The sequence below is a fragment of the Telmatherina bonti genome (genome assembly GCF_933228915.1).
Source record: "Telmatherina bonti genome assembly, chromosome: 9".
NCBI lineage: Eukaryota > Metazoa > Chordata > Actinopteri > Atheriniformes > Telmatherinidae > Telmatherina > Telmatherina bonti.
The window spans coordinates 28109903-28132111 of NC_136627.1; the positions used below are offsets into that span (position 1 = coordinate 28109903).

Below are 22209 nucleotides of genomic sequence, written 5' to 3' on the forward strand. Positions count from 1 at the left end.
GAGACTATTTGAAAAAAAAAATCTGAAGTATTATCATGAGATAAATTTTTATGTTTGATCTCTGCTGTGCTTCCAAAATCCGTTGATACTGGTATTAATTAGAGTAATGCAACTAAATTGTATACTGTGCTAAAAACTTAGTTTGAAAAGGTGTTCGGCAACATGAAAATATCATGCAAGATCTTTCTGCAAAAATGAGCAAAAGCCCAATTTTAAGTAGTCCACCTGGACCTTTAAGGCGTCTGATGCTAATTATGGATGTCCAAAATCCTGAATATGTGAGCGTTTTGGTGGCAGTGAATATTTTCCTGCCAGCTCCCAGCTCCGCTCCCACCGCATGTTAAATGATCTGCCAGCTGAGTCGAACAGGGCGGACCTGAACTCTGTTTACTGTGTGAACTGTCAGGTGAAACGCTTCTCTGCAGCATTATGTGGTGTAGTGAGACCCCGGTGCTTTGAATATGCCAGGGTGAGTTTATTTTTTATTTTAACCCAAGATAACTAAACATACACCCACAACAGAAGCGACAAGGAGCTAATATGTGTTTCACTCTCGCAGCTGTGCTAAGTTAGCGGTAGTTAGCATGCTGGGCTGCTAGCACAGATTTGCTACTGATTTTGTCGGGATGAAACACGGCGGTAAAATTACCATTTTGTGGGTTGGTACTTTGAGTTAACGCTGGAACCACTTGAAAATGACTAACATTTTTCTCACGTCATAATAAACGCACCAATATGAAGTACAAGTAATAGTTTTACACACTTAGCTAACTGATAAACTTAAGCTACGTGCTAATTTGCCTTCCGCTTGTAACTACTGTGTAGTTACTTAGCCGCGGTGGCGCTGCTAGGTTAGCTGTGAACATTAGCAGACAGCTAGAGGCTCCTATTTGGCATACCAATGTTTAATTATCATGTTGCATTGACAAATAACTTAAAAAATACTGTTTGCTATAGATTATTGTTGCTGGCAACGAAGCCTGTCTTAAAACAACGGATTGTGATGTGTTGGATCTCGCTTCCTCTTTGACAGCTGAAAACGGAACAGCCAGACTCATGTCCAAGATTTGGGTGTGAACGACTTGGGACACAATGTCTCTAGTTCTGTTATCCTTCCTTCTCGTTTTTCTACTGGGGATTGTGTTGTCACGTATCATTTTCAGGTAAAAAAAAAAAAAGTTGCTTCGTACGTAGCACAGCTACAGTTGTGCTCCTATTTGTTCATACCCTTTCATTAAAGAAGAAAAAAAAACAGCTGCCTGTAAAGTAAGCTGAAATTGACTAAAGTAATAATAAATAAAAAATTTTATGAAAATCATCTAATTATTTTCTAATTCTGGTTCAATAGAATTTTTTTTTTAAGGAAACAAATAAGATAATTTATAACATTACATCACTCATAAACTAATATTTTGTTGAACAATCCTTTAATGTTTCCGCTACAGTCAGGTGTGTTCTGTTCTGTCAGACTTCTGCACCTGTTGACAGGTTTTTTGTCCCACTCTTTAACAGAAATGTGCTCTAATTTGTCCAGGACCAATTTGTTTGTTTGTTTTTCTTTCTTCAACTCGATAAAATTAAAAAAAAAAAAAAAAAATCCAGTCTTATTTTACTAAATTATATTTTTGCAAAGTTTTAGTTATTGTTCCTTTTTTAAGTCTCCAGTTATTAGAGTGACTTTTTAAATTCAGCCTTTTCTTTAATGAAAGGGTATGAATACATATGAGCAAAACTGTATGTAACACAGTTATATGTCCTTAAAGTCCTTCTTTCAAAAACTCATGGACTGAATCTGACATATCTTTTGTTATTTGTCTCTAGATGGTTCATTTGCACCCTGGCCGTGCGAATCTTTCAGACAGCATTCAATGCTGATCTAAAGATCAAATCAGTAGGGCTGTTTTCTGTCCAAGGAATTAGTATCCAGTTTCATCCCCAGCACACTCTGGTAGGGCAAACTGTGTTTACATGACATTTATCTAGTGAGCTCACTCAGTGTAGCTGCTGCCATTGCAGGAATACATGCCTGTTCCAGTGATGTATTTCTATGGCACTTTTCTTAAATTAATCAAGTTTATGTTTTAATTTTGGTTACTTTAAAATTTCTTACAACAGGAAATTGACAGAATATGGATATCAAGTAAACTTCTGAACCATGATTTACCGTAAGTGTTCATGTTTTGTAAGGACAGCATTTTGGCATATAAATAATGGATGCCTCGCCATTTTGAATACAAATACTTGATTCTTATGATTGTTTTTTAGGAGATACCTGGCACTGTGCGTTGGTGACAGTCGGATTAGATTTGACTTGCAAGCACCTCTGGGACCTCTTGTAAAGGGGAGCCATGGAAAGAAGTCAAACAAGACTTCAGTCAGCCCTAAAACACTACGCTTTTTATCACAAGTATGCAGGCTTTCATGAGGTCAGCAGTACCCTTTGTGTTGATTTGTTGGTGTTATTTCACTTACTGTCCTGTGCCTGCAGCTGCTGTCATTCCATGTCAGCTCAATCAATGTGATGGTGTTAAACTTGGCGCTGTCTGAGTCTCTATGGCACATGACAGTCACGGGTATCACCTTGTTACTTGACCATCAGAGCAAAACGTAAGGTTTTTCTGTTTATGTTTCACAGATCTAAGAGGTGCACTGGTAAATACAGTATATAGAAAAAGAAATGTGTTTGCAGCATTGTTTGTTTTCTTTTTCCAGGTTGGCTTGGAACTTCTCAGTGGGGCAGCTAAGCAGCAAAGTGCTAAAAAGCAGTCAAGTGGTGAGTTGATTTACTCTGATTAATATAAGAACTTATGAATAAATACATCTGACTGTTGTCCTCTTTGTTAAAGGACACTTGTTTGGCTGAGGTGGCCCTGAGCCTGCTGCTGTCAGGGGATGTGAGTCTACCAGAGATGAAACCGAGTTGCTTGTCTCTGAGTGTGAGGACGCTTATAGTTGAGCTGCATGAGGGGCTCTTTCTCAGTCAAATCCTGCTGCCTCCTGTTTACGTCAAGATGCAAGACCACCATGTATCTGGTGAGAAATTGTTTAAATTCTGAAGTTTTAAATGCTAATCAAAATATTTGTGTATGTAGACATACACATATAATATAATATAATATAATATAATATAATATAATATAATATAATATAATATAATATAATATAATATAATATAATATATCTCAAGGTGTTAATCCTACAAAATTATGGCTATCTTTTTTGTCGGCCCAATTATTACTTGCAATAAAACGAACAACCGTATTAATTAAAAATATAAGGGTTGATTGCCATCACCATTGCTAATAGCAGTTTTCCACCACTTACTTTGGTTTTTCGGAAATGCCTGGATGCTTTTATGTTTCATTTTTAGCTGTTCTGTTTAAAGAGCTGGAAAATGGATTCAAACATATTACAAGACTCTACTGACTTCTGTCTTCAAAGATTAATAACATTTAACCTCTTATTTTGAAATCAAGTTAGGTTATGCAGTCATTGCAGTAGGATTTAAATAATTTTTTAATTGATTTAACACTGCATTAAAGGAAGAAGTGATTTTATTTTTAATTTTATTGCAAATGTCTTTAGATCATCAAACAGCTGACTGGGCAATTAAAGATAGCTAGTTTATGGAAGGAAAACATTAAAAAAAATATTGGATTTAAGCTGTCAGTTCTGGCAATGCTGGGAGCCGCCACACCGAGTGACACTAATTCTCTTTTTGTTTTCAGAGTGGGACAACAGTGAATTCATCCAGACTGAAGCGGTTGAACGGTTTCATCAGTTCCTTCCCCACAAAGTCAATGTGGAATTTGATAATACAAATGTAACCATGTCCATGCACAGTCAGAAACGGTGAGTAAGCACTCAATGCTCAGTTGTATAGCTCTACTAAGTAGTTATTGTTCTGCATTGGCTGATATGAAATGTTTGTGGTTCCCAACATTTTTTTTTTTTTTTTTTTTTGCCTAATCTGAACAGACACCTGAACTGGACTTTGAAGTCTTTAAAAATCTGTTATGGACGTGACAGTGAGCAGCTTCCTCTGAAGAGCTTCACTCCTGAGCTGATCTTTCCCCAGAGCAGCCTGGAGCTGCTTCTTGAGGGTTGGTTGACTGTAGACTACCAGATTCAGCGCCAAGGCGGTGAAATCTATTAATCCGTTCTTTTGTTTGGTTTTTTCTTTTGGCAGACGGACTTCTTCTTTCTCAAAGTAGACAGAGAATCCTCTGTGTAAACACTCTCAAGACAGTCCTGCAGGTGAGACACTGTCACATAACCTGGTTGTCAGATCATTTTATTGCACATTTTTGACAGTTTGTGTCTAGTGATCATGAGATATGTGTGTGTAGTTGGCTCACACATGACTGTTTAGACCTTTATACTCTACTACTCTCTCTACTGTTTGTTATATTCCTTTTTCTGCGTTCCCTTTTCCTGTGTCTTTATCTTTGGTATGGTAGATATTTGCCTTGAGTCTGGGTCATATCAGTGAACACTCATAGTAGTTGATGCTGATGTCTGAATTTGGTTGAAATTACTCATTGTTTTGTCCTTGCCTTTTTTCTACCTTTTTTCTTTTGTTAATATAGATTACATCACTTGACATCTCAGGTTCTTTCATTGTCAACACCTGCATCATCCACTACCGCCACCAGGAGTTCTTCCATTGGTTAAACCTAGTGCCATGGGAACAGCTAATCCACAGAAAGGAAACGCATCGGAGAAGGTAAACAACAAAAGGGGAAAAAAAAACATGAAAGCCTTTTAATGCTTGGTTAGTTAGCACATGATTTAGTGTATTTATGTTAATGTTTTCTGGAGGATTGTTTTTCCAATGAATCACTACTTTTCTTACTGCAATCAAAATAATTTACTAATACCTTGCCCTGCCTTCTTGTCCTTACCCATTTTTGTGCTTCACTCACTGTGTTGTTTTTTCCATTACCTTATTGTTTTGTATAGTCCATTCGATTATTTGCCCGCCCTCCTTTTCCTCAGGCGCCTCCCTCACCTGGATGCTCCTGTGATGATCACCTCCTCTGTGTCCAACGTCAATGTATCTGTTCAGCTAGGAGACACCACGCCTTTTGCTCTAGGCTTCATCTCTGCTAATGCAGGTATGTGCTGTATACACACAAACACTGCAATGCAGGTGAATGTCTTATTTTGTTTCTGTCACAAAATGACACAAACTGTTGCTGTATCACTCATGTACATGTTTTCCTGTTAGCGTAATTTTTTTCCTGTGATGTAATGACTGAACTGACACTTTTAATCCTCCCAAGCTAGATTAGTCTTTCTTTAGAGTGCCCTTTTTAAATGTTATTAACCCATCCTCATTTTCCCTCCTAATGACTTTTGTTCAGACTCACTTATATAACATCACCTCAACAACTTTAAATGTTTAACCCTCTGTGTAACATTCCACTGTCTACATCATCTGCATGTATGTAGAGCTGCAGCATCTTCTTGACCTCAAAGTTGACAAAGAGAGCTCAGAGACCCAGAATCTGCACCAGCGGGCTTCACTGTCCCTGGACAACTTCTGGTGGAGAGTGGGTCAGGGGTCGCATATCCAACAGGCTCCCCACCCTCCTGGTAAACATGTTTGGGGTGAAGCACTCATTCTAGACTTCCTCAGTCTTCAGGTAAGAACATGGACTATGAAGAACTTTTTTGGAAGCATGTGTTAAGGTGTGTGTACTAGTGATAGTTTGGATTGTGAGAACACCTTGTAGATTGAAATGTATGAATATGAAGACTGATACTAACCAGATGTTACAGAATTGATAAGAGACTTTAGACTGGTTTGTGATTATTTTATCTTGTCTAAGGATGATTCTGCAAAAGCAGCATACATCTAACATCACTACTTCAAAACAAAAAAACATATTGTGTTTGGTGATTTATCCTGCTATACTTTATATGCACCATCAGATTAAGCATCTGGTAATCAGGATTTTACAAGAAGACAAAACAAACTAAATAAATGTCTATGAATCTGTGGCCATAAATACAGCTGCACAAGCAAAATAAATGATTAGATGAAGATATGTCAACGCTTTCCAACCATAAATTACCCAAAATTTCATTAGTTTAAGTCTAATTCCAGGATCTTTTGAACCATTTATTGATTTAAGATACACAGCATGATAAAGAATGGTAGCTTTGGTGATGAAGCTGTAGGATAGAAACCATAAACCATCTGGTATTTTACCAGAAATGTCAGTAAGTGTCAGTGGGTGTATTAAATAAGATTCATTCCTGAATTTTATTATACTCTGTTTTATTATACTCTATCTAGATTGTAAAAAAAGATTATGCGATTTAATTTCCAACATGCCACTTTCCAGTGGCATCACTTGCAGCAAGAAAAGGCAGCAAATAGCAGCTAAATAACTTATATTTCACATAAGATTCCTTTTTTAAAATGGCATTTGTTTCCAAATGATGTCAGTCACAAATCAGAACTTTAAACCTGTTCATATGTTTTGTGACTTATTTATTTATTTCATTACTGACTTATCGTTTTTAATCTTCTCACCTCTAAGGGGAGCTATAACCGACCTCATGCTGAATCGAGCAGCCAGTCCCCGAGTCTGAGCCTGGAGTCCAGGCTGAAAGGCCTGCAAGTGGAGCTTTCAGAGACCTGTGCTCTGTGTCTGTCCCGCCTGCTGTCACTCATGAGTGTTAGTAATGACACAAAGCCACAGTCATTGTCTCCCTCTAGTGACAAAACTGTCCAGCCAGTGTCCTCCTCACATCTGCACCTGCTCTTTAAACTGGACTGCTGCCTGGAAGATGTTAATGTGTTCTCACTCTCTAATGTGGCAGGTAAGAAGCTTTGAATTGGCTGTATTCTGTTAGAGATGTATTTAGGTTTTTTTCCTCCTCAAGAGCTGACACCATTTGTAGAGTAGACTACAAATGACTGAAGTATTGCCATCGACTCTGATAATAACATTTGAAAGTAATATTGGAAACATAGTCAAGGAGGATTTAGTTGCAGACGCTTTAATTGAGATGCTGTGTTTCTAGGTGATGGTAAACTAAATCTCTTTCAGTTTTAGCTGGTTGCACTTTTGCTGTAGATGTGAATGTCATACAATTTTTAGGCCTTTGTCATGAGACCGGTAGAGTAGTGAAGTATTCAGGATCATGAAAGTGATTCTCAGTTAACTCAAGCCAGCCAGATTAGGCTAAACAGGTGCGGAGCAGTTTATCTTCTTGAGTGTTGGATCATATTGTCTGCATCAGTTTTACTAATGTTTGATGTGACAGTATCTTGAATGGCCAAATCAAACCGAATGAGCATATCAATGTCTTTGTGTTTACCTGTTGGATCTATGATTTCTGATGCCTGATATGACTTCTCTGACTTATTCGAGGATTTAATAATGCAGAAAGCAATTAGCCGTTTCTTTGTTTGACCATATGACAAAGACATTTGTGGGGAATAAATTTTTCTTACAAATAAACATCTTTATTATTTTGTTGGACTGATGAGCATAACACAGTTATCTGCTATGATGGTCTAGCATCAATCAGCCTTTGTTCAACTGTTGTATTTTATGATCTTGTCACACCTGTAGGAGCCGTGTCTTTGCGAATGGACACTGTTGGCGTCCTGAGTTCTGCTGAGAGCTCCAGGGTGTCTCTTGGTGGCATGAGCTTGTCTGTGGTTAAGACGGTCATGGAAAACATGGAAACATGTTGGCCCGCATCCCAAACTCCCAATCCTATAATCAAGGTTATCACATTAACAATCTGGTACCACGTCACCACCAACACTTTGCAGGTAATATCTTCAGTTTTTTCTGATTTACAGAAAAATGTCTGTGTTAATATTTCAGCTGTATCGGTATGTTTTAACAGGTTCAGTGCGAAGAGGAGCTCACTGTGGAGTGGACCCCACCAGACCACATGGTCTTATATCAGCACATGACCGAAGCACAGGCTTGTTGGTGTATGCTTTGTGCAGAGACAGAAGAAAAGGAGCCAGTCCCACCTGTGGAGACTGAAGCTGTGGCCAGTCAGAATAAAAGCCTGACAGTCCGTGTCGAGATGGCTTCTACTCGTTTAACAGCCCACGTTAGCGAGCAAAATTACATTCTGCTGCACACTGATGCCCTCACCGTCTCAAAGCACACGGGCTCCATGCACATACGCTCCCCCTTGCTTATCTTCAACTTTGATGGAAACAACGTTGTCTCCTTTAATGGACTAGATGTGGAAATGCACGATGAGCTGACAGAGATGCAGCTGCACAGAGACACTTTCCCCTTCCTCACCACTCCTCACAACTGTGTCTGGGTTCTTGCCTGCCCATCTGTTGCGATTGAGTTTCCTTATCAGTACAATTTCTCAAACACCTTTGACATGGCCGTTAGTGTGCAGAAGTGGTTGAAGACTCTCCACTCTCCCCGCCAGGTCACCACAGTCCAACAGTTGCCTCCTGACCTTGTTTTCAAAATTAGCCAGTTCTCATTCGTCTTCCTGGACGATGTCTTTGAAATCAAGCTAAGAGATAATTATGAGCTGATGAAGGATGAGAGCAAAGAAAGCACAAAGCGTCTTCAGCTTCTGGATAAGAAGGTGGCAGATCTGCGGAAGCAGCATGGAGAACTATTGCCTGCCAGGAAGATAGAAGAGCTTTACAGCTCATTGGAGAAAAAACACATCGAGATCTACATCCAGCGTTCACGGCGCCTCTATGCAAACACACCCATGAGGAAATCCCTGCTGACTTGGACCGTGTCAGACTTGGAGCTAGTTGTCCTGGCTGATCAATCTCTTCATGGACCAGAGAGGGTGAGAGAGCAGCTGAGAGATATTGATGGGGTCAGTCCCTTCCCCAGAGATGGCCTCCCACTGGTGGTTCAGTGGTGCCGTGCTGTCAAGTTTAAACTCTCTGCATTTCTTGGTAAGTCTGACTAAACTGAAAAAACTCTCATCTTAACCTGGATATTTTATGTAGAAAGTGATTCATGTTTGTTACTTGTCTTTGCTTTGTGCCAGTGAGAATTCGGGATTACCCTCGCTACCTCTTTGAGATCCGAGACTGGGAATTATCAGGGCGTCTGATTGGCACAGAGCAGGACGGACAAGCAAGAGCTCATCGCAAAGTGACTGTTCCACTTGGTCCACCATGGGGAGATGTGACAGTCCACAGAAACATGCCCCCTCTCAAGTTCTACTATGATTTTAAGTGTAAGCTACAGCAGATGTTTTGTGTCTGTTGTGTAATGTTTGCAAATAATAATGAAACTACTCTTCTGCAGCCAACATCTCTCTGTACACCATTGTGTGGGGGCCATGTTGGGACCCTGCCTGGACTCTGATTGGCCAGTCTGTTGACCTGCTGACCAAACCCACAGTTGATCCGTCACCTCCTCTGGCCTGGTGGGACAAAAGTCGTCTCCTTCTCCACGGACACTGGATCATGAACATTGAACATGCCAATCTTCATCAGCTAGCTACAGAGGTAACATCTGTATTTCTCACAAACTGAACTCCCAGTTGATGCATCTTGTACTTTATCCTGGGAGATTCATTTAGATTCATATTTCTAAAGAGTTATCTTTCCAGTAGGGCTGTCAAAGTTAATGCATTGAAGCTAATGGATTTTAAAGGTGCAATTTATTTTAACTTGGGATTAACGGGAAAACTGTTTTCACAGTTTCAGAAAGTGATGCAAAAATACTGTTTCGGAAAATACTAGTTAGGTTTTAAGCAGAAATGGACAGAATGGGTCAGAATGGGTCAGTCAGTCTGGAGTGCGACCTGGCTGCCGCTAGGTGGCGGTCTGGGGATCCTGGTCCTCCGTCGGTGTGGGCTGTGCCCTCTGCCTGCGGGGGCAGGGGGCTGCTCTCGGGCTCTTGGGTTCCTGGGGCCTGCGCTCTGTCTGCCCTGGGTGGCCGGTGCCCGGCGGGATCGGACCTTGCCGGCCTGGGCCTGCTGGGGCCTGTTCCCCCTGACTGCGGGGGACTCTGGTTGGGGACCTCCTTTGCCACCTCCTGGGCGGATGCATGGCTGGCTTTGGAGTGGGGTGGTTGGGGTCTGTGCCTGGGGGTGACTGTCGGTTACCCGGGTCTCTGGGTTCTCCTGGCCTGCCTCTAGCCCTAGGCGGGCGGGGTCACATTGGCATGATCACTCTTCTCTGAACACGTTCCACTCCAAATGTTCTGCATGAATGTTCTGCATGTGTCACAGTCACTGAGTCATCCAGCAAGTTTATTCATTAACAGCAGGTACCTCTCTTTCTGTCTTTTTGATTTAACTTGCTAGTTTCTGGTCCTCCTGATTGTCAATGGTTTTGTTCTCCACAGGGACCATGAATCTAGAGTTGGCTTGTGTGGGTGTATCTATATATATAATGTATGTGCAAGTGTATATACATGTATATGTAGGTGGGTATGTATGTGCATTGATCTCTTTCTTTTGTTTTTTATGTTCTCTTTTCTGTTCTCTTTCTGCCCCTTTCCTGTTCTTTCTGGTCAGGTCCAGCAGCATAGACTCTGTAATACAAGCTATTATCCAAAGCAAATAGAAAAATAAAATAAGAATCAAGAAATACAAGGGGATCATTACATCTATAAAAAATTCCCCTTGGCAAAATAAATTTGCTCAGCAGAACACAGCATCCAGAACATCAGTCTGCTTGCTTAAATGCTGGACAAGACAAAAAAAAAAAAAAAAAAAAAAGATAGTTTAGCTCAAAAGCTTTACAAGATGGTTTGTCTGGACGAGACCAAATTAATTAATTTATTTTTTTCTTTACATTTATTTCAATTTGAACCGAGTTACCACTGTATTAGAGCATGCCTGTGTGCTTACATATCTTTTGTGTGTATGTGTGTATAAAATGTCATTCAACCTTAAGTGGGTAAATTTAGTAAATAACCAAAGTCTCTTATTCTATAGCTGCAGGCACAAAATTGCTTAAAGATCTATTTAAAACGTGATACAGAAAGATAAAAATCTGTGTTCCAATGATCACAAATTAACTCTGGATGCTCACACGATTCATCATGATTAATCATCATTAATCATATCATGATATTTTGAATGACATATGAAGTCTTTTATAAAACATTCCATTATTAACTTTGGCCTGTATTCTTCCAGGACCCTTATAACACTACGGAAAACTTGCACTGGGAATGGATCAAGCTGAACTTTGACTGGAACCCTGGACAGTTTGTTTTTACTGGGGATTTGGATGTAAATGTCAGAACAGCATCAAAGTAAGCACTGGTAGTTGGATGACAGAAATGGTTTTGGTATTTGCATTTTTTGTGACCAGGCAGTAATAGAAGTCTGTGTTTTCAACATTAGGTATGATGATATCCGTTTCCTACACCTTCCCAACCTGTTTATGACTCTTGACCTTCAATGGCTTTGCCATGGCAACCCTCATGATCACCACGCTGTGATGCTGTGCTGTGCTGAGAACATTGGAGATGTGACCTCAGGGCAGCCTCATGACTCCTACAGAGCCTTTCGCTCTGAGAACCTCAACCTTTCCATCACCATGGACCTTAACCAGCATTGTAGCTCTGGTTCGTGCAACTCCTTTTGATCAAGCTAAGCTAAACCACTCTAACTGAAAACTCATGTTGCTTTTTTTTCCCCGTGTTTTTACCTGTAGAACCATCCCAGCCCAGAATCCTGCTGTACAGCAGTACTCTGCGCTGGATGCAGAACTTCTGGGCCACCTGGACAAGTGTATCTCGACCAATCTGCCGAGGCAAGCTTTTCCACAGCCTCAGGCCAGTCCGCAAAAAACTTAGTCAGCACTATAAACAGATGTCCTACACAGCTGCTTTCCCACATCTACAAGTGAGCTTCTTTCTTTCTTTCTTTCTTTCTGGTGCTCTTCCTTCTTTCCCTCCCTCCCTGGTGGAATATGTCATTTCAGTGCTGTTCAGTGTTGTCATTTTTTTATTCATTACATCTTGTATATCTCTCAGGTACATTACTGGGCCTCCTTTGCTCAGCAGAGAGGCGTCCAAGTGGAGTGCAACAAAGGCCATGTCTTTACTCGGGGGGCACAGAGACTTATTCCACAGGGTAAACCTCATATATGTTTTATAAAAATGGCTTGCTACTATTTGCAGATGGTTTAGACTTAACAATCATCTTTTTTTAACATGAAGTCTGAACAGTATTGGGAAATAATCCAATTACGATTTTTCTGCCCGTTTTTGTGATTGCAATTGGGTTTGTCGTTTTAATCTTTAAATTCCAGCTTCTGTTCAGTGTTCATGCAGAAATACATTTGTGTATATGAGATGGAGGATTATCACATATCATCTAGATCTGAACTGCTCTATATTCTAACAAGGCCATAAAATTGATCCATGAGCTGCTTTTCTTACTTGATGCAACCTGTGGCCAATACCCTGACTTTTCCCCTATAACAGATTTATACTTGGTCCTTGTAGTAAAAACAGTCTGATGATATTTATCCTAATTAGAAGACAGCCCCTCGTTTTTCTCTACATGATTTCCATACAGCACATATTGAGTTTCACTCCGATGCCACACACGTGTGTGTACATGCAGGTGTGTGCACACTCCAACCAGCAGAGAACGCATATCGGACAATATGAAGCTTCATCCACCTCAGTTATGCTCAAAACTTTGTCCATTAAGGAGACGCAGCTGAACAAGCTGAATCTACTATCATTGTTATTACAGCCTAAATACTCTTCGTAGGTTTTATTAACATTAGCTTCTTACTGAATTCTGAACTTTAAGATTATTTAAAGTGACTCCACTCGGTAAAACCATCTTTTTTTCACTTCATCAGGGATTTCAGAAGTTGGACTGTTTTCTGCTCTCTGAGGTTGTTTGTCTAAAAGTTTTATATGTTTCTAGATCTTTAGTCCATGATGAGGTTTGAAGATGTGACTCCACAGCTCAGTGTAACCAGCAGATCATGTTTAATTTAAACATGGAGCGTGCCTCATTTTTACCTAATCTTATCATAATCTCATCTTAACATGTTAAACCCTCACCCTGGGAAACGTTTGATGGGCTTTGCATCGCTCAGGGTACGGGTGCAAACACCCAGTGCTCTGTCCTCTCTGCTCTGGCCTCTTCTCCCCCCTCCCTCTCACTGACCGGACACATTTTATAAATCTCAAAATGAGGACCCGACTGTCGCAAAGAAATATAACAGGAGTTACGGCTGAATGAAGTGAATTTGTAAAACTGTCGATGCTGCAGGTATGAAACCTGGATCAGGCACCATGTAGCATGTAAATTAATTGCGCACTTTGTGATTTGCTTATTGCTCCAACTTTCATGGTTATTTTTGTTTAAAATGTGTTAAGTATTTCTTTCTACTTTTATTTATTTATATTTTTTAGCCTTATTTAACGTTTGCACATGTGTGACGTTTCAGCTGGCACTGTGATGAGGAGGCTGATCTCTGAATGGAATGTGACCCAGATGGTTAGTGAACTCTCCCATGTGACGGTTCACCTGATGGCTTCCACTTGGGATGAGACGGCTGACCACCAGATGAATGCTCAGGTGAAGAAGACTCATCTGCTCAGTCTGTCGTCCCTCAGCTACCAGCGACAGAGCAATCGTATGGAGGAGGTAAAGGCCAGAGCTCCGAGGCTCGCGTTCAGATCCTTTTTTTAAGACTAGGTGAATTAATAAAGTTGTTTGTCAATGGTATTTGACAGGAGGTGAACCCAAAGGATGAAACAAATGCGTCTTACACTCACAAACTGCGCCTGGTGGACCTGCGTGCTTCCTGGACAACCACAAACAGAAACATAGCCTTTGGGCTTTATGATGGGTATAAAAAGGCATCTGTACTAAAGAGAAATCTCTCCACTGAAGCTTTGAAGGGTTTGAAAATCGACACACAGCTGCAGACCAAGAAGCTCAAACGTTCACCTTCCAACTACTCTCCTATCACTACACCTACCACACCAGTTGTACCCACTCTTAATCGTGCAGAAAAAAGCCAAAACGAAGGTCAGCCCCCACCTCCCCCCTCCAAAAAAAAAAAAAAAAGGATATATTTTTAAAGATTTTATGTATTTATTAATTTTTTTATTTTTTATTTTTTTAGGGACATCAATGCTTCAGAAGCTGATTGAGGAAACAGACAAGTTTGTGGTGTTTTCAGAGGAGGACTCAGGTGTCAGCGACCAGCTGTGTGGCATCGCCGCCTGTCAGACTGATGATGTATATAACCGCAACTGGTTCATTGAGTTGGTCAACTGTCAAGTAAGTTCACAAATGAATGCAGTTTTAGTTTTCACACCACTGTGAAAGATTTAGGGTTTTGTTGCTGTTGACTCAAAGTTTGAGCCCATAATTACTGAAAAAGTTCCCGTATACTTCTAATGTGAAAATCATAAAGTACAACTCTGTGAATGGACTCTGTTATCCTTTTAATGAAGAGAAAATTATCTGGTGCATTGTTGTTTTAATATTCCTGTTTTTTGGGGTTTTTTTTCTTTTTAACCCAGATGATGCTGCGTGGCACAGAAACTGCTGGCTGTGTGCTGGTGTCAGCAGCGAAGGCTCAGTTGCTTCAGTGTGAGCACCACCCTGCCTGGTACAGCGACACCCTGAAGCAGAAGACCACCTGGACGTGTCTGCTGGATGGCATGCAGTACTTTGCTACTATGGAGCTCAACCCTTCTGAGCAAGAGGACAGGCAGCTGTGGCTAGAGGTAGGCTTTACTCTCAACTGGTAGTTATTGGGAGTGGGAAGTCTTAACACTGTGCTATTTTAATAAATAGACAATAATAGTTTATTTGCCTTCATTTTTTGAAGGGTGTAACTTTTTGTAGCTCGTAATTTATTGTTAATTTTTATTTAATTAAAAATAGCTTTAAATGATTTTGCTGGTGGGGTAGTGACATGTGGGGTACTGACGTTCATAGTTTCACCAAAACATATACTGAAAATAAACCAAATTAATGTATCATCCAACTTATTAAGATCCATCTTTAGTGAATTTATACATACAAAAAAAATGAAACAAATAAATGAATACAAATACATGTTTGTGTGTGTGACATGAAGCTGAGTACCTGATTGGTGAAGGGATGCCTTCTTCACTGTACATGAGCAAAAGCTTTGCTCTTCTATGAAGTTCTGATTTTTGTCTTTTCTTTGATTTTGTTGTGTTCAGGTGAAAAACATAGAGGAGCACAGGCAGCGTAATCTGGACTCTGTGTTGGAGCTGATGGAGAGTGGTCAGGCAGTAGGAGGAATGGTTAGCACCACTACAGGTAAGAAACAAAACCGACAAAGCTGTTCCTGTGTTCAAGCAAACATATACCAGACGTATGCTGACCTCTAAGCTGTAGAAATACAAAGTGAGTGATATTTTCAGTTAAATTTTCTGTCTTATTACTGAAGACTGGAACCAGCCCGCACAAGTGAACGAGTCTCAGCAGGTTCAGCGTATTATCTCGCGCTGCAGCTGCCGAATGCACTACATCAGTTACAGTCATGACATCAACCCTGAGCTGGCCACACAGATCAAACCACCAGAGCTGAGAAACAACCATGAAAAAGAGGACCTGCTGAAAAAACAGGCGGGTATGTCCGATCACCTGAAGACGAGTGGCATGTGATTTTTATCAAGGACTTGTACAGAGTGCTCCTGCGTTTTTATGTTTCCTAGGGGCTGTGGACACCTTCACTCTCATTCACCATGACCTCGAGATTTCCACGAACCCTGTTCAGTACGCCATGATACTGGACATTGTCAACAACCTGTTATTACACGTGGAGCCCAGACGCAAGGTAGACAGGAGAATCGGCTAACTAATGGTCCCAGTTTACATAAAATACTCCTGTATAAAGTGTCACTTTTTCATCATTGCTTCATCTGTGTGTGTTTATTGTGCAGGAGCACAGTGAGAAAAAGCAACGTGTGCGGTTTCAGTTGGAAATTTCTAGCAACCCAGAGGAGCAGCGTAGCAGCATCTTACATCTGCAGGAGGCAGTCAGGCAGCATCTTGCTCAGATTAGACGCCTTGAAAAACAAATCTACTCCAATATCAGGGTAAGCCACAGTGTTTTTAATAACTTGTTCATTCTGAATTTCCACTTCACTGTAAAACTAGAAACATGTCAGAAAAATGTTTTATTTTGAACATGCTTTCCTTTAACTTACCGTGTAGCGATAAACAATGAGGGAAAGACATTGACCGTATTAAATTGACCAACTTTGTCAATTTGATCATTTAAAATTGAATTGCGTTTTCTTAGTTTTAAAATTTAAGACAATATGACTGTGCCAAAATCTTCTTCACCCCTCATTTCTTTATATATTTCCTATGAAACAAGAAACTGTCATAAAGACCTATTTGAGCATGCAGTTGTAAATGGAAGAATGACAAATACTGACTTTAAAGTTCATTTTTGCTGTGGCAACCTTTACTCTTCAACACAGCCTGAACCTTCTTAAAACTCTTTCTTACAGTCTCTTGAAGTAGCATTTAGAAATAATTCTTCTGGTTTCTTGAAGAACATTTCAAAACTCTTCTTTGGATGTTGGCTGCCTTTTGTTCTGTTCTTTGTCAAAATGATCTCTGCCTGCATGCAAGGTCTTCAACAAACTGAAAATATTTGTGCAGCAGGCTTCCTTTGTTTGAAACATTTACAGAGTATTGTTAAAAGAAGAGGGGTTGCTAGACAGCGACAGCCCAATTGCAGCTTTCTTTGTGATGTTTTGCTGCCAGCATATGGCAAATATTTATCATGAAATAGCAAAATGTCTTTCTTCCTTCAACTTGCAGGCTCAAACTGAAGAAGTAAGCGGAGACGAGCTGATGGAAATAAACATGCGATTGCAGAACCAGCTGAACCAGGAGAAGAACGACATGCAGATGAAGAGTGAAGAGCTCAACATTCTCATCAGGTCTCATGTCCGTTCTCATACATGTTCAGCAAGACAGTGGCCCACCAGTAACGATAAACTTCTAATGTCATCCAGGTGTTTTAAAGACTTCCAGCTGCAACGGGCAAACAAGCTGGAGCTGCGTAAGCCTCCAGAGGACGTCAGCGTGGTGAGGAGGACTGAGATCTACTTTGCCCAGGCCCGCTGGTGTCTGACTGAAGAAGATGGACAGCTGGGCATTGCTGAGCTCGAGCTGCAACGATTCATGTACAGTAAGGTGAGCAGAAGCTGGTAAAGGCATCCCTGCCGTCTCTCTGTTCGTTGATTGTTTTACTGATTTCTTTTTTTTTTTTTTTCTTTTCTTTTTTTCTAAATCTTTTATGTACTACCTGAGGATAAAATGTGGTGTATAATGTTCTCCTTTTGAAAGTTTCATTCTCCTGCATTATAAATGTTGACATTTCCCCTCCTAGCTGAACAAGTCTGATGACACAGCGGAGCATCTCCTGGAGCTCGGATGGTTCACAATGAACAACCTGCTGCCAAATGCAGCTTACAAGGTAAATACATTATTCAATTTGCACCACTTTATATTTAACCTGAAGAAATATAAGCTGATACTCTTGTCATTAACTTGTTGGTCTTTTTAAATGAATTTATTGAATCTTTTTAACTTTATTAACTCTAAATTTGATATTGATTATAAGCCCATTTTACATTTCAACACTACCCCTCCTGACAGCATATAAAAAATCCTTTATGAATACCCTTTTGGAAATGATGCTGAGGGAAGTTGTAAACCTGTGTTAACATATTTATGCCTGGTTTTCTTCTGTGCAGCGTGTGAGGGTATGTACACTGCTGATAACGTGACAAAACCATGATGTTCGTGTTGACTCCATCTTGTTTGTCCAAATTGGATCGCTCAATGGCTCCTCGGATTCATATTCTGTCTTGCATGCATACTCAAGGACGAATAGATGCACGTGTGACCACTGAGCTTTACTATTTCACCTAATCATATGGTGTTGATCCTACTGTCTTCACGTGAATTGTAACATGTGCTCTGTAGTGAATTTTAAAGCCCATTATTTCTGGGCCTTTATATTTGAACCCTCCTTCTTTCGTAGGTTGTGCTTCGACCTCAGAGTAACTGCCAGTTAGGACGCCAGTTTGCTTTGCGTATCTTCAGTAAAGTGCGCCCCCCTGTGGGAGGAATCTCTGTGAAGGAACACTTCGAGGTTAGAAATGTCACATGAATTCACTCTGAAAGCTTTACAGAGTCTGTTTTGCTGGATCATTTTTTAACCATAAGCTTTTTCTGTTTCCTCAGGTGAATGTGGTGCCTCTCACAATCCAGCTCATGTACCAGTTCTTCAAACGAATGATGGGATTTTTCTTCCCAGGAAGAAATGTCGAAGAGGAGGAGGTCGCTGATGAGGAAGACAAGTTTAGATTGGTCACTACTGGTATGTTTCTGCGTAGCTGAAGCAGCTAAATGAGTAGTATTTCATCTCTCATCTTTCTGTGTGTGATCACTGGCCTGCAGTTTATACCAGCAAAGCAATCAATAGTTCCCATTTTCTCTGCCAGACATGCAGTGTTGAATTACCTGCATGTCATGGCATCCCTCTGAGATGTGAAAGGCTGGATGTGACCTTGAGATATGTGTGTGTGAGGGACTCTGTGGGAGCATAGGGTGCAGTCACACAGTGACCACTGTGCTGATGCTAGTGTGGTCTGTGTTACAGGTATCACTGTAAAGCCCCGGGCATTGTCAGAGGACACCATGGGTGCTATGGGTCCCAGCAAAAGCGTCACCCAAGGACTGAACCGCAGTGCCGGGGTCAGAAGGTCATTCAGGAAACCTCCAGAAGTGGGGACACATTTTTTACTGCCTCAGATTTTCAGGAAGACACTGCTAGCTAAACTATAAAACGTTTCATTTTCTTCCTCAGCATCCAGTTGATGATATTGATAAGATGAAGGAGCGAGCTGCTATGAACAACTCCTTCATTTACATCAAGATACCCCAAGTGCCTCTGTGTGTCAGCTACAAGGTGGGTGCCTGCTCATGGCAGCTGTTGGTGAGCTACACCAGTCATTGTTCAGGCTGCATCTTTCAGTATGTAAAATGCAGAACATTTATAGAAGAATGTACGATCTCCACTCTGGACACAATGCAGGCAGATAGGGATTTATACAGAAGAAAACCACCTGCAATTTAAGATGACTTTGTTATGTGTAATAATTAAATATATTTGTTGCATCAGTGTATATGTGATGATAAGGATTCGATTTCTTTTGCTTCGTTTACTGGGGATGAAGCTTTGAGTTAAAAGTCCTAGCCCTGTTTGTTCATGCTAAAATATACAAGCTACTCTTTATTCACTTAAATGTTGATGGACTACATACTAATATTTATAATCTAGCATTTAAAAGGGATTGGTTTTGACCTGTGTAGTTGGTTTACATATCCAAACCTGTTTAAGCTCTACTAGCTCCATTTTTCTACCTAGTGTTGGTTTAAACATATGCTTAGTTAAGTTGTGAAGTTTCACCACACATCAGTACTTTGGCATCTTTGCAGTAACTATAAAGACTTTCATACTCATCTGTATTTATATCGCAGTTAGTCTTTGTAGTCTTTGCAACTCCTGCTTAGCTTTAACATGGATGACTGCATTACATTCACTAAGGACACTCACATGCAATAAAGCTGCTGCTGCCTTCATCCTTCCTCTGTTGCCTCATCTGTGCTGTAATTATGCCTGTTTGCTGCTGCAGATGGCAAATTGAATCATCTGCTGGCCTTACCACTTTTCTGATTTGAGTTCTTATTGCTGCATTTCAGCAGCTGATGTCAGCAAAAACTACAACTTCTATATTTTCTTTACAAGGTTTACAAACCGAGGTTGAGTAATCACTGAATGAGTAAATAAGCAGTTGTTGCTGAAAAGGCAGCTAAATTACTTAAATTTTAACCTGTCTCAGCCACTAAGCACCGAAGCCTGGTTCACTTTTAAGTTGTACTTTCTAACGTCTCCCCAGGGAGAAAAGAGCAGTGTGGACTGGAAAGACCTGAACCTGGTTCTGCCTTGTTTGGAGTACCATAACAATACGTGGACGTGGCTCGACTTTGCCATGGCTGTAAAAAGGGACAGCAGAAAAGCACTTGTAGCACAGGTACACAACCTAAAATATTTTTGACTATTAAACATTTAAATGTTTTAAATGGAAAACTCTAGCAAAAACCCTGTTGTATGTGTTTTCTGCAACTTAGTGTTTTGCTGCAAACTGCCAGAAGTTTTAATGACGAGCTATGAGGAGAAAACACGTATAATTGTTGTGACACTGAAACTCATATTTATGAAAAGATTCTTCTCACTTCCTGCTGCTCAGATGATAAAGGAGAAGTTGCGTCTGAAGCCGGCTTCGGGCTCAGACCTGCGGGGGAAGGCATCTGAAGGGAAGCCAGACAACAGCCTTCAACAACAGGAGGAAGATGAAAAGGCCCGACTCCTGATTGGCCTCAGCACTGCAGACAAAAGTTCCAGCAAGAAGAGTATCTTCAGTCGCCGCAAGTGACAAGAGTGAGCAGAAGTCAGAGCATGACTGGACGGTCCTCTGCAGCAGCTGAGGGCTTCGAGTCACAATATTACTCCAAGTTTTAGGAAAAGAGACAAACATTTCAAGTAGTTCGGGGGGGGATACCTTACTGCACCACATGAGCCTGCTGAAACATTTTTTTTTGTGTAGTTCCTCCTGCTGTGTCTCTGATTTGACTGAAGCATCTACGAGATGACCAGAGTGCCATTATGACCATATATATATATATATATATATATATATATATATATATATATATATATATATATATATATATATATATATATATATATATATATATATATATAATATAATATAATATAGTGTGTGTATATATGTACAACCTTTGTCTTTCACTGCATAACATGTACTTTGGAAATAATGATCACTGTGTTTGCATTGAAGGTAGCGATGAAGATCAACAGTGTCTAACTAGCACTTCACTGTTCATGTTGCTTCTGCTGATGCATGGATGAGAACACATCTTCCTGCTGGCTCGGGAACAGACTGCTGGAATAGCCTAAATAAATTAGATTAAACTCTAGAGAAGAATATATCAGAAAATGTTTTATCATTTCAGGAAGCTGATCATGGCCGAATGACTGTCGCTCCGACAGGATGGCCTTTTTCCCGCACCAGATTTTATATGTGCTGCATCCCTCAGCGTGTTGTTTTACTGTACTTCACCTCAGTGCAATTTAAATAAGAGCAGCAAGAGAAAAGAAAAACCATGTTGTGAAACGTGGCAGTTGTGGTGTTGGGAAAAGAAGTTGCAGCTAATGTCATGTGTTTTGTAATCTTAACACTACAGCACTTTTTATGCAAAGTATTTTGATATTTTTGTAGCAGAAGTTTTCCGTTGCATGTTGTATAACTGTGTTTTTTTTTTTGTTTGTTTTGTTTTTGTCTTTTCACTCAGCTCACATTTCACTCAGAAAAGGTCACGTGGCAGCAGATGTTTCCACGTTATTATCAGCTCTGTGGCTTTTTTGTTTATCAATAAAAGTATTGAAGCCTCTCTGTGGTCTTTGGGTCGCAGTTAGTTGGGAAACAGGGGGATGATTGATCATCGATCTGACAGCTTTAACTGGAGCGGAATCGAGTTCTTCCCGTTCTGGGCTGGGAGCACTTTTCATCTCCACGCACAAAAATACAAGCACGTGGACGTAAGGTTCCGGAAAATGACGCCAGAAGAGACTGTTTTTACTTGTTTTGGGGTGAAATGGTTGAATCTGTGAGGATGCGATGGGCGGTGAGGTCAGTAGAAGCGAGACGGTGAGTAAGGCGCACGCGGGAGTTTCTGTTTGCAGGTTGTAAATAAACGCAGATGCCGTGGAGGCTTTTCCTGAAATCACACTGAAACGTTTTTTTGTATCAGTGAAATGTGTGGAGTCCTGGTGTTCCTGCTGTAGTGGGGATTCGCCATTAATGAGTCAGAAATAGATGTATTGATTGGATCAGCGGATGCTGACCTTCCTCCTGACCTGTAGCATGTCCCTCATTGCTTGTTTGACCCTGTGGATGATACATTCATGCAGTTTTATTATGAGCTTTTTGTGTGGGAACAGATTGAGAAGTGAGGCTGTGCATTGGACCGCGCAGCTAAAATCTAAATTATAGTAAGATAGATTTATTATAAGATAATGGCTCCTTGCCAACAAGATGGCCCTATACTTTCATCAAAAGGTACAAAAATCCCACCACAGTCCGA

General features: G+C 40.5%; 1 protein-coding gene across 2 annotated transcripts; it reads left to right on the forward strand.

The window, feature by feature from the left end:
• Positions 1-363: 363 nt before the first annotated feature.
• Positions 364-20699, forward strand: LOC306760117 (bridge-like lipid transfer protein family member 2). Of its 2 annotated transcripts, XM_079245908.1 has the most exons (40): positions 364-469; positions 1034-1163; positions 1822-1948; positions 2116-2165; positions 2266-2407; positions 2489-2607; positions 2713-2773; positions 2847-3033; positions 3729-3852; positions 3979-4103; positions 4190-4257; positions 4590-4726; positions 4999-5117; positions 5455-5648; positions 6552-6834; positions 7593-7798; positions 7876-8923; positions 9019-9210; positions 9282-9484; positions 11128-11246; positions 11338-11561; positions 11651-11841; positions 11973-12072; positions 13412-13611; positions 13701-13998; positions 14096-14253; positions 14499-14705; positions 15171-15270; positions 15401-15583; positions 15669-15790; positions 15897-16052; positions 16789-16910; positions 16986-17166; positions 17363-17449; positions 18020-18130; positions 18223-18358; positions 18641-18765; positions 18848-18949; positions 19941-20075; positions 20292-20699. In XM_079245908.1, exons 2-40 carry the CDS (start codon positions 1093-1095, stop codon positions 20475-20477), a joined length of 6699 nt encoding a protein of 2232 aa, XP_079102034.1. In that variant the 5' UTR covers positions 364-469; positions 1034-1092; the 3' UTR covers positions 20478-20699. The 2 variants fall into 2 exon arrangements, 1 of the variants encoding a protein (XP_079102034.1); XR_013771438.1 differs by lacking the exon at positions 20292-20699 and having other exon boundaries at positions 18641-18743; positions 19941-20063.
• Positions 20700-22209: the final 1510 nt, after the last annotated feature.

Excerpts from the sequence above, each read along its gene's own strand:
- LOC306760117 (XM_079245908.1), top strand. The coding sequence starts at position 1,093 with ATGTCTCTAGTTCTGTTATCCTTCCTTCTCGTTTTTCTACTGGGGATT. Across the intron at positions 2,608-2,712 it reads CTTGACCATCAGAGCAAAAC|GTTGGCTTGGAACTTCTCAG; the intron begins GTAAGGTTTTTC and ends TTCTTTTTCCAG. Across the intron at positions 7,799-7,875 it reads TCACCACCAACACTTTGCAG|GTTCAGTGCGAAGAGGAGCT; the intron begins GTAATATCTTCA and ends ATGTTTTAACAG.